Raw genomic sequence first — 12,334 nt, 5'->3', positions numbered from 1 at the left:
AGTTCAGGTCTGGTCAAGTTAGGTTAGTGTAATTTGGGTGATGAGAAGTAGCAATGGACGTCTCAAAGAAAATACAGCATAATCTTTTTGTATACTACACTAGACCTGTAATTGTATATAATGTATTCATATCAGAAGTTGGTTCTCCTGAAAGAGCTCTTGCGTGTGGGAGCCTAAACGGCCTGAGTATTACCCCTAATGAGCATAACGTTTTCCACGACTCGCTTGAATTTTGTCTGAACACGCTTGAAAATTTAACTTTTTTTTATAAATTAGGTTCAGATACATCCACTAGCAGGGCAGAATGGGGCACTGTGTATCATTTTCCTACCAATGGTGGTGTCAATGACCTGGAGGGGGGGGGGGGTGTTAGGTCAGCGTCAGAGTAGTTAATCTTATGGTGAAATATGCTGGGACTAATCTTCATGAATTTGTATTAGTATTGTTTAAAACCGTTGCTCTAGGTGTGACCCCGACGTCTGTGAGTGGCTGAGTTTGTTCCGGTACGTTTTTGATTATACACTTTAGCTCCATCCTACCGTTACAGTTAATAGTAAACTACTAAATGCGTTCACCAGAGACAACTAAGGATAACGATGTGTGATTAAGAAAGATTGAAATTGGTTTTAATTAATTACACACACACACCCACACACACACACACTTAAGTTAGATAAAACCTATATGAACATTTATTTTATGCTTGTATTCACGTTTCTTTCCTCAAATCATATATCTTTAGCTTTATTGACCAGCTTTGTGTAGCCATCTTTATTGTTTCCTTCCCTATATCATTTATTTGACCATCTTGACGTGAGAACACAATGGTAATGGAGGTGCAGGCCATGGCAGTCAGTGTGGCCACCCTGCCAGCCGCACGCCTCCAGTGGTCGACAAAGGAAATATTCCATCACACAAGGTCCAACATACAAAACATGTAATTAGACGTTTTGTTCTTTATCTTAACTTTATTTGCTGTGCTTCTGAAACTTCCTACCTTAATTTGATTTATTTGTTTGTCGTTTATACTTGTTGTTTAATTCGGTTTTCATAGATATACAGTATTGTAATAATGGGCAAACATTCTTCATTGTAGATGTTATTGCCAGAGAGGGGGCATCAATCACCCGCCCCCCCTTACGGAAGTTAAATAGTAATTTGGTTTGTTGTGTAATTCTTGATTCTCCTTTACTTTGCCTCGCGCCTCATAGCGGGGTAGCCAGCTCACAATTTTAGTCGTTCAATTTTTCAGATTATCGTGAAACTGTAAGGTGTTTTAAGGCGGTATTAGTTATCTATCCTTATACCAGGTCCTCCGCACCTGTCCACTACGGACCAAAGCAAGCTATAATTAACCCGGGCATCATACACGGTTCAAAGGCTGGAGTGTATTTTTTCTTTTTTGCTCACTGGTTCATACGTCTGGATTTTTTGGTTGTTGCTTCGTTAGATTTTCTCCAGTCGTAACTCCACCTTCATCCTCGCCTTGGAATTCTCGCAAAACTTGGCGTAACCATTTTTTTATCTTCCTTTGTAAACTTATATTTTGTTATAACGATTTTACTTTAATCAACTGAGAATTAAAGAGTCATGGGCGCCTCCATGTTAAAAAAAAATATTTCACGGTAGATCAACAGATGGCGTGCACACGACGCCCTGCAGGAGGCCGAGAGGAGTGTTGCTCATGTCGTTTGTTTCGCTCAGCAAAATGACTAACTTGAATAACATTAACGTCTCTTAGTTTAATTCTAAGGAATGAAGAAATAATTCAAAATACCAACAGGTAGCGGGTATAGTGAAGAATGTCGGTGGCCTGGCAGGGTGCCGGTGGTGGCCTGGCAGGGTGCCGGTGGTGGCCTGGCAGGGTGCCGGTGGTGGCCTGGCAGGGTGCCGGTGGGTGGCCTGGCAGGGTGCCGGTGGTGGCCTGGCAGGGTGCCGGTGGTGGCCTGGCAGGGTGCCGGTGGTGGCCTGGCAGGGTGCCGGTGGTGGCCTGGCAGGGTGCCGGTGGTGGCCTGGCAGGGTGCCGGTGGTGGCCTGGCAGGTGGCCTGGCAACCCTGGCAGGGTGCCGGTGGTGGCCTGGCAGAGGGTGCCGGTGGCCTGGCAGGGTGCCTGGTGCCGGTGGTGGCCTGGCAGGGTGCCGGTGGTGGCCTGGCAGGGTGCCGGTGGTGGCCTCGACCCTGGCCGGGATGTAAACATGAAGGCTGGTCCCCGGCCATCTTGTCTGCATAATGAGTGTCGTAACCCTGGCCCGAGGTCCACATCACCCTTGATTTTTTGTTTGTTTGTTTTAAGTTTATTTTATACAAGCCTTATATGGTTGGTGTGTGACACATGTACTGTACTTGTTCGTTTAAAATTCTTGGAGAAAGTTTCCTTGAACTAATTCTTGTTTTGTAACGTAAGTGTGATACGTTTTATTGATAAATCAGACTGGCGCGCTTTGTATATATATATATATATATATATATATATATATATATATATATATATATATATATATATATATATATATATATATATATATATATATATATATATATATATATATATATATATATATATATATATATATATATATAATGCTTGGAAAATTTGGTGAAACTGAAAGAATAATTATTATTTGGCGGAGAGTATTATTCAATAGCTGAGCAGGAAATGTTTGCATGCCTCACCTAATGGTCAATATCACGAAGCAGTTGAACACCTGTACCTTGGTGGCTGATGGTCCGGCAAATTGTGCCGACATCATAGCTTATCTGAAGCTCCACTCCTCCCTGTACCAAAGGTGAGATCAAATTAAAATGAAACGGATTAGTGTTAACAGTTCAAGGTGGTGTAAAGAACGGCGTGTTTTATCACTGGTGGTATAAAGAGTAGTGGAGGTTAGCCTCCCTCCCGGCTCCCACCCTCACTCTTTGTCGTGTACCTGAGGCACCTCCCCGTAGGGTCCAGACACCTGGTGCTCACTGTGTTTATCGCCCCTTATATAATCATTATTATGTTTAACTTTCATGATGACCATACCTCGGTTATTTACCTCGACACTAACTCTAGCGCTGCATATTATAAGTGCTAAGTGGTGACCTACCTGTCCTGAATTCTTAGTAGTTGTCAGTATGGTTTTGACCTCCACCTGCCGCATTTGTTTATATTCCTCTTCAGGTGTTGATGGCGTATGATATCGACAGGTATTCGAGTAGGACAAATAATATATAATATTCCCATTTATTTTAAAATTTCGTCGGACCGACTATGTGCATTGTCCATTTAATTGGCTTATAAAACACACACCGTCTGGACGACCTGTCTGGCAAAACGTGACCGGCGTCTCAAATAAGTGCAGCGTAGAGGCACGACTTGACGGAGTTGTTACTCACAACACTGTGATGGTTTTCTCTCTCAGGCTTCCACACTGCCCACGATAATCGGTAATTTGCCTGCAACAGAAGCACGAGGTGAGGCGGCCAGTGAAGGGTAGCAGCCCAGACAGCGAGGGTCCGGCGTGCTGTTCATCACCCTAGTCACCTGCTGGAGTCAGGGGTCGAGGCTTTCCGCTCAGTTTGTTATCTCTCGTGTGGATGTTTTGATGTCATACTGCAGGAGACCTACCCAAGCATTACCCATGTGTTGCTCTATCACCATCCTCTACAGTCTACACTCAACTAATTATGGTCTTAACACTCACTCACTTGCCAAAACACTTACGGTAAGTGATATCCTCTTAACACACTCACGGACTCATGCATTCAAGCACTCGGGCCTTCTGGTTTGCTCTAATTTCTCGAACTTACATATCTGATGGAGTGTTTACCCAGTACCAGATGCTTACTTTACGGCTCCCGGGTCAATGAGAGCATCCTCCTTGACCGTCCGTTAGAGGTTGTCCGTGATTTTGCAATTATATACGAACGTTAGTGACATACATCCAGAGATATTGAGAAATTAATCGGATACACGTACTAAAAAGAATGCCTTCGTTTTTGTTTATTGAATTTTAAATATTTATTATTGAGTTGAGTTAAGTTAAGTTAAGTTAAATTAAGTTAAGTTAGGCCTTCATTTTTCAGTACCAACACTGTCTTTATATAATGAATAAACAACATAAATGGAATAAACATGTAATCCACAAGTGTGTGCTGCTCGCCATAAAAACTTGACACACCTACGCTAGTTCTCTCTCTGCCATACCTCTAGTAATTATAACTAACTCACTAGATGAATAACCTTAGTTACTGCTTCATTTAGGACTATTGAGCAGCTGATGCGGGGAGCGGCGAGGGGGCACTCTGGTGTGTGTGTGTGGATGGTGAGAGTGAGGTGTGTCTCCTGGAGCAATAAGCCTGAAGCATGATTAATATTGGGTTCGGATCACCTAAGGATTAGACACTCCCAGCTTATATCACCTGATGATTAAACACCCTAATGCTACCTCGGAGGGATTAGGTTAGAGTGATTAGTTAGGTTGGGTAGGTTATGCTAGGTTAGATTAAGTTACTTTATGATAGGTTAGATTAGGTAAGTTTATGCTAGGTTAGATTAAGTTACGTTATGCTAGGTTAGATTACGATTAGGTTATGGTACTTTAGGTTATATAATAAGTTAGGTTAGATTAGGTGAGGTTAGGTTAGGTTAGCTTAGGTTATATTTAAGTTAGTTAGGTTAGGTAAGATTAAGGTTGGAGTTAGGGTATTTAATCATAAGCTGTGGTATTTAATCTCCAGGGGATCACATTGTTCCTTTAAAAGGTGTGGATAATGTGTCGTGTTTCTCTCTCACTCACACCTGTACTATCACTCACCTGCCTTATAATCTCCACCACACTTGTCCTCTTCTCCTCAATACCAGTTCTATTCACTCCACACCTGTTCTATTCATCCCCCCACACCTATCCCGTTCATCACCACACCTATCCTGTTCACAACACCTGCCATACTACATCGACTATGAATCAAGAGAGAAATAATAGTTCGTCATAATATTTAAGGTATTACACACTATGGCAATAATTAGCATTACAGGATCGTCTTCAAACGCATATAAACCCAGAGACCTCACTGCAGTACCGAATTAATCTCAAGTATCTCAACTTCCAATTAATATATGTACCTAACTTTTTAAGAGCTTTTTCATGAAGCTAACATTAACCTTTTTTTAATGGTACTCAATACAAACTTTGTCCTCCGTCCTGTTGCATGAATGAAACTCTTGACGGTGGATAGCGAGGAAAATGTTCTTGTCTAGACTCTTGGTGACCTGAGAGAGTGACTGTGTGTGTGTGGCGGGGGTGGACATGCTTTAATGTTATGTAAATGGAGTGTGAACAGTACTTGGGCTTGTATTAGTGTTTGCTGCTATGTGTGTGTGTGTGTGAGAGAGAGAGAGAGAGAGATAGAGAGAGAGAGAGAGAGAGAGAGAGAGAGAGTAAAGTGGTAGTGAGGAGCGGAGTTAAACGCAGGTAACAATTATTCTGCAGTAAAAGGAATACAGGCGCAAAATTGAAAGCATTATGTACGAGAGAATAAATGGTTTTATCAGAGTTGTCAGGGTATGCTGTATATGGTAGGGAACTGATGGATTATGTGAAGGGATAATAGAATCCTTTATTACTGAAGAAACCGGAGGATTTAGAGGAATGAGTGATAGCGTGAGTTAGTCTTGCACTAGGATATGTGTAGAGATATTTTCGGAAAAGATTGAGATATATGGTGCATCAGTGGACCTTGAGAATATGGAGAGTCAGAAACGATTTTGGTTTCATGTCATGACAGAGATGATATATAGTAATGTTGGAAATATTTCTGTGAGATGAATAAGACGTGTGAAAGTAAGTTGCATCCCTATGGGCGTCACCTGACAAACGGGGTTGAAATATTTTATGAGCTAAGTTAGATGATAAGTTATGCTCCTTGGTAAATTATTTTGGTGAAGTACATAAGAGGATGTTAAATGCGACGGCATATAAGTGAAGCTTATGTCTTAGCCATGGGGACGATGAACAGTCTTATTGTGTTGATAATTGGAATGGATTATAACGGAATTTTGGGATAACTTCAAATAATCTGGTTTGGTTACTCCTCTAAATTCCAAAGGATCATTGGTTCATTAACTAAACCCAAGGACTGTACTGTACAGTAAACCGGAGATGAGGAAGGTCCCGTTAAAATACCACGATAACACCGACAACAGTTGGAGTAGTCCAAAACTAACTTATGACGTAATGGGTAAACATATGAGGTAATTGATATTTTTTTATGTGTGGAGGTAATTGTTTTCATTACAGCTATAGTCTTTAATAAACTCAGTACTCTTACATCACTGAAACTACCAATGTTGCATTTCCACATGTACCGCTACAGAAATATAGTATGTTTATCGTTATATATATATATATATATATATATGTGTGAATTACACGAAAGCGCTTGGGAACTTCGTGTTTTCTTCTTTCCTTGTGGTTATCAGCATATACCTGGATCACGCGCACCTACAGTGATTTACTTGCATATATATATATATATATATATATATATATATATATATATATATATATATATATATATATATATATATATATATATATATATATATATATATATATATATATATATGAGAACGCAATCATTATATCCTTGAACATTAATGAGGGTTTAAACCTGATATGTTATTTGAGAATTACAGTTTATTACAAGTGAAAAAGTTTGGAATATTGTTGTACTCTTTGTGTTGCACTAGAACAATGTTCTCTTTAACCAATATCAGTATCAGGTATTACTGTAGATTAGGAATTGTTTTTTAAGTTTTTCCCTCACACAGTTCTATTAAATGTATACAGTATCTTGGTCTACATAACATCCTTGGGTAAGAAACACCTTCATAGAGATGAACACAAACACACAAACACTAATGTCATGCTCAGTCGTATATTATAAATAAATAACTTTAAACATGCAAATATAAAACACACACACACACACACACACACACACACACACACACACACACACACACACACACACATATATTACACAGCAAATATTGCAGCAATTTTACAGAGTTTAAAGGAAATTCAACAGCAACAAAAACTTTGGTGTATGCTATCATAGTATAAGGTAAACAATTATAAACACAAACATTTACAAATGATAGACAAATGATGCACACTTGTTAACAAAAGCACTTAGCAAAATAATATAATGCACAATTACAGTAAAGTATTTCCAATGGGTTAAAACAAACAGTGGAACAGGTGTCATAAACCTACATTCAACAAAATACGTTCTTTGTTACGACAAACAAAAGTTGAAAAACTATTCAACACAATATAATGAAACAAACATGTCAAACAAAAAATATTAAAACCAACAAACAGAGGCTACTGGCGTATTACCCGAGTTAATTTCCTGTGTATGTTAGAGGTGATGAATACTGACTTCCTTGACGGTAAATTTATTCTCATGTAAATACAGGTACAGTACTTTGGAGTTCATCGCAACACATGGGTATAAAAGTAAATAAGGTTAGGTTAGGTTAGTGCTTCGACAGTGAGAAAGTTTTAGTATAACCTACAGTACAGCATCCTTATCGTTAAATAATAGTTCATTACTTATCTATCTCTTTAAGAAACTTATGAAAAAATAAATTAGAATGCTTATCTTTTTTTTTCTTAAATATAACACAAGGATGGGATTAACGGCCTTGGCTGAATCTTAACAGTCCGCCCCTTTTACACACGACAACGTGACGCCACATTTGTACGACTCAAGCGCCATCTGAATTCTGGACTATACGGGGAATGACGTCACACTAGGAAAACGTGTCAAGCAGAAATATGACCGATATACATCGCTCGTTCCTGACTTAGGTATACTGTCTTAGTCTAAACCCAAGCGTCTGACTAATGAATCTTCGATTTAGTGAATCTTCGGACCTATGAACCCTCAGAACAATTACCTTTTGACCACCGAAACAGCGGCGAAGCTTACATGAAGTAGTCCCAACTTGTTACTCGTTCCCAACTCTCTGTAAGGAAAGGCAGCACTTCAGTTCGCTTTTGGTAAATAAGAGGATAAAGTGTGAAGATGTGAAGACGATAATGTGTTATGGAGGTAAATCTCTCGTGGGTGAAGGTTAATTCAGACTGTTTAACCTTTCGAACGTGTGATGGAAGACGGTGAATATAAAACAAGAGTGCTTTAGAAGGTGAGTTAAGTTGTATACTGTTCAGTAATTGTGGGAGTTTGCCAGGGAGTGGTACGACGTAAAGAGGAAATATAAATGAGTGTGGCAGAACCAGTAGGGACGGAGACCTCGCTAACTACTGCAGTGAACTTAGTCTTGTAAATAGTCAGGTGAGCAATGTGCAAACCTTAATGTGTTCACTGTTAAGAAAAGTCTGAAGAGAATTTACTGTGGGTCTGACCATCGTTCGCCCAGCCAGTAGTGTGTCTTAAACAGCGTCAGTATGTCAACTACAGAACAGATTTTACTTCTGTTTGGTACAAGTGTTTAGCATGATAATATTCTGATTAACGCTACTCGCATTTTTGGACCAGATTAAAAATGACGATTTGGTGGCCGTTTTTCTTTCGTGGAAATTCTAAACGGAGGTCAACATGGGTGAACAACATGTAATCCTGCACAACACTTGGTTCATTTTATTTCGACTCGACAGGAATTGAGAATAAATGGATTAGTTTTTGTGAGGATTGTGCCCCTGTCACACCCCTTTAGTCTGGACAGGGACGAAGCTGAAAAATAGAAACATTTAAACAAGTTACTCCTGACAGTATTGTAAAGCTCCTCGATATGTTGTTATTTATCAGCTCGTCTGCCCTTGAAGACCTTGGTCTCTCCTCTTCCTTTCCTCCGCCTCTTCGTCGCGTCATCGGGGTAAAATGTTTACGCACTTAATTCCTTCCCCAGTGTTCTTTATTTCCTAGGCAAGATAACAGCTGTGTTGTGGTGATGCCTTCAGGCATTTGGAATAGTGTGCATTTAGTACTATGGCTGATATCTTTGTAAGTGCTTGAGTACTATGGGTGATAGTTATGTTAGTGTTTTGAGTACTATGGCTGATAGTTTTGTTAGTGTTTTGAGTACTTTAACTTGATATCTTTGTTAATGTTTAAGTAATATGACTGATATCGTTTGAGTACTATAGCTAATAACTTCGCTAAGATTTGAGTTCAATGGTTAATTAATTTTAGTTTACCTGGTGGCAATTGAAAGTTATACAATACAAAGGACAACGTCACTCATTTAATGTATTTTCCCCTTTGCTATTTATAACTTCGTGTACATTAAAGACACCAAGTTTTGCTGTCAGGTTAAACTACGTAATCGCCCAAGTAACTGAGGTGATCAGATAAGCAGTGCATACGGCGGTCTCTCATCTTGAAGACTGATTTTATTTTCGTTATGCCAACAGTATAATAGTGATACATTTTAGGTTAAGTTTGGTAGTACTGTAGCTATTAAATTTAGTTTTGTTTTAAGGAACTTGAGTTGAGAATAATAGGTTAGGTGTGACTCTGTGACTCTTAGAAATACAAGGGAATAAGTGGGTACAATCGACATACTTACACATGTGTTGACGGAAACTTAGAAGCAGGGGCCCTCAACAAACCCATTAAAATATTCAATATCCTTTTTATTATGTTTTTTGAGGTTTAGAATATATTATTTATCTCCTCCCAAGATGTACTTGTTTACATGCGAGTTATTTACACATCTCAATAGCATAATTGTTATTTATTGATGGTTGTATGGAGAAGTATTTATCTACACCATAACCCGTATTAGAGGACTTTACGACATATTTACCTATTCTCTTAATTATGTACCGATTTACCGTCTTCAAAGATGGTAATATTGATGAGTGTTCCCTTTGTATAGGTGGACCATGTTGGTACTGTGGGGGCTGTTGGTACTATGGGGCTGTTAGTACTGTGGGGGACTGTTGGTACTGTGGGGGCTGTTGGTACTGTGGGGGCTGTTGGTACTATGGGGCTGTTAGTATTGTGGGGGCTGGTGGTACTGTGGGGGCTGTTGGTACTGTGGAGGCTGTTGGTACTGTGGGGGACTCTTGGTACTGTGGGGGCAGAGAACGTAAACCATCATGGTAAGCTATGTTTCTTTATGATGTGTAAACCTTAGACAGAGACATAACGACCCTTCACTCTACCGTTGCTAAACCACCACCCTGCATTACCTTCTGATTCTCTAGTAAATCTGCCAATTATTATAAATATTCTGTACAAATTGGTCTCTCTTTCTGTGGCCGCCAGTTTGTTTGCATAATGATGACCCGGGGAGGAGCGAGTGCGTGGCCGCCCCCTCCTAGAGTCCCAGAATGGAAGGTTATGCTCTTGTCAGTCGAGAGTATTTATTGTTTAATTAACGGTTACCATTTGCATAATTTCGGGTGGATCTTGGCCGTAAATTTATCTCCTGGGGGAAAAAGTCTTCCTTTCTCCTCGTCTGCCTTAAAAGAAGAAGTCTCGTGTACTGATGATGGTTTCTTCCTCTCCTGGCAGCCTCAACTGCTGACGTCTCCCCCCCTAGCAGCCTCAACTGCTGACGTCCCCCACTAGCAGCCGCAACTGCTGACGTCTCCCCCTAGCAGCCTCAACTGCTGACGTCTTCCCCCTAGCAGCCTCAACTGCTGACTAGCAGCCTCAACTGCTGACGTCACCCCCTAGCAGCCTCAACTGCTGACGTCACCCCTAGCACCTCAACTGCTGACGTCCCCCCCTAGCAGCCTCAACTGCTGACGTCTCCCCCCTAGCAGCCTCAACTGCTGACGTCCCCCCTAGCAGCCTCAACTGCTGACGTCCCCCCTAGCAGCCTCAACTGCTGACGTCTCCCCCCTCCCTGGCAGCCTCAATTGCTTATCTTCTCCCCCCCACCCGGGCATAATAAGGTGTCTTGAGTCGGTACAGAACTGTTTTTTGGAGTCATTGTGTGTTTAAATATGTGTATATTGCCTAAATGGGTTAAATAAAACAGTCATTCTCACTTTGAATCCATGAGTTGAACCATTGTGTGTTTAAATATGTGTATATTGCCTAAATGGGTTAAATAAAACAGTCATTCTCACTTTGAATCCATGAGTTGAACCTGTTAACATTTATCAAGGGTTACTGACAGGTCATATCTAGTACTGGAGAGCCACAGGACAGCACCTTTCATTGGCACTGATCTGTATTTGTGTGTGAAGGTGAAGCAAGGAGGGGAGATGGTGGCCCTGCTGTATACTGGTACAGCTTCTTCCCTCCCTTCCTCTTCATTCCCTTCCTTCTTTCCTCTTCATCCCCTCCCTCCGTTCCTACTCCCCCCCCCTCCCTTCCTCCTCCCCCCTCCCTCTTCATTCCATCCCCTCTTCATTCCCTTCCTTCCTCTTCAACTCCTTCCTTCCTCTTCACTCTTTCCCTCTTCATTCCCTCCCTTTCTCCTTCCTCACTTCTTCCGTTTTTTGGGTAATATTAGAAAACAAATTGTCGCGTTTCGTGTACCACATTTCCTTTCACCTTATTTTCTGCTCTCTCTCTCTCTCTCTCTCTCTCTCTCTCTCTCTCTCTCTCTCTCATTTCCATGTAATATACGACTCTGGAGCACCGGCCGTTTTAAGAGACAGACAAACGAGCCACTTTATCCCTGTATATTCCAATACTATATTTTGTGAGGCGCCACAGTATTGGAGGTCCCATGAGCTTCAGGACCCGGGGGTGCACTCTTGACCTGCCCCCGGGAGCTTCAGAACCCGGGAGTGCAATCTTGACCTGTCCCCGTGAGCTTCAGGACCCGGGGGTGCTCTCTTGACCTGGTGAGCTTCAGGACCCGGGGTGCACTTGACCTGCCCCCGTGAGCTTCAGGACCTGGGTGCACTCTTGACCTGCCCCCTCAGGACCCGGGGGTGCTCTTTGACTGCCCCCGTGAGCTTCAGGACCCGGGGGTGCTCTCTTGACCTGCCCCCGTGAGCTTCAGGACCCGGGGGTGCACTCTTGACCTGCCCCCGGGAGCCTCATGACCCGGGGTGCTCTCTTGACCTGCCTCCGGGAGCCTCATGACCCGGGGGTGCTCTCTTGACCAGCCCCCGGGAGCTTTTGGACCTGGGGGTGTACTCTCGGCCTTCCCTGTGACCTTCTGGTTTATCCTGATAGTCACATCGGCACTGTGAAATTTACTTAATGCGTCACATTGCAGCACTGACTTACGAGTATAGCATATTATGTGTTGTAGAAGTTGCTCTGTCCGGCAGGCTGCTGTCTTTCACAGGCTGCTCTACCCTACAGGCTGCTCTGCCCCACAGGCTGCTCTACCCTACAGGCTGCT

General features: G+C 41.8%; 1 protein-coding gene across 1 annotated transcript in view; it reads left to right on the top strand.

Moving 5' to 3' along the window:
* LOC121872514 (connectin-like) overlaps positions 1 to 11,821 on the top strand; it is a 105,191-nt gene extending 93,370 nt beyond the window's left edge. Inside the window, exons 8-9 of the mRNA XM_042375299.1 lie at positions 9,896 to 9,908; positions 11,695 to 11,821. Of these exons, the coding sequence (XP_042231233.1) occupies positions 9,896 to 9,908; positions 11,695 to 11,821 (140 nt within the window). The remainder of the gene's footprint in view (positions 1 to 9,895; positions 9,909 to 11,694) is intronic.
* Positions 11,822 to 12,334: the final 513 nt, after the last annotated feature.

The sequence above is a fragment of the Homarus americanus genome, unplaced genomic scaffold, assembly GCF_018991925.1.
Source record: "Homarus americanus isolate GMGI-L3 unplaced genomic scaffold, GMGI_Hamer_2.0 scaffold52711, whole genome shotgun sequence".
NCBI classification, from domain to species: Eukaryota; Metazoa; Arthropoda; class Malacostraca; order Decapoda; family Nephropidae; genus Homarus; species Homarus americanus.
This window is presented reverse-complemented; position numbering and strand designations above follow the sequence as displayed.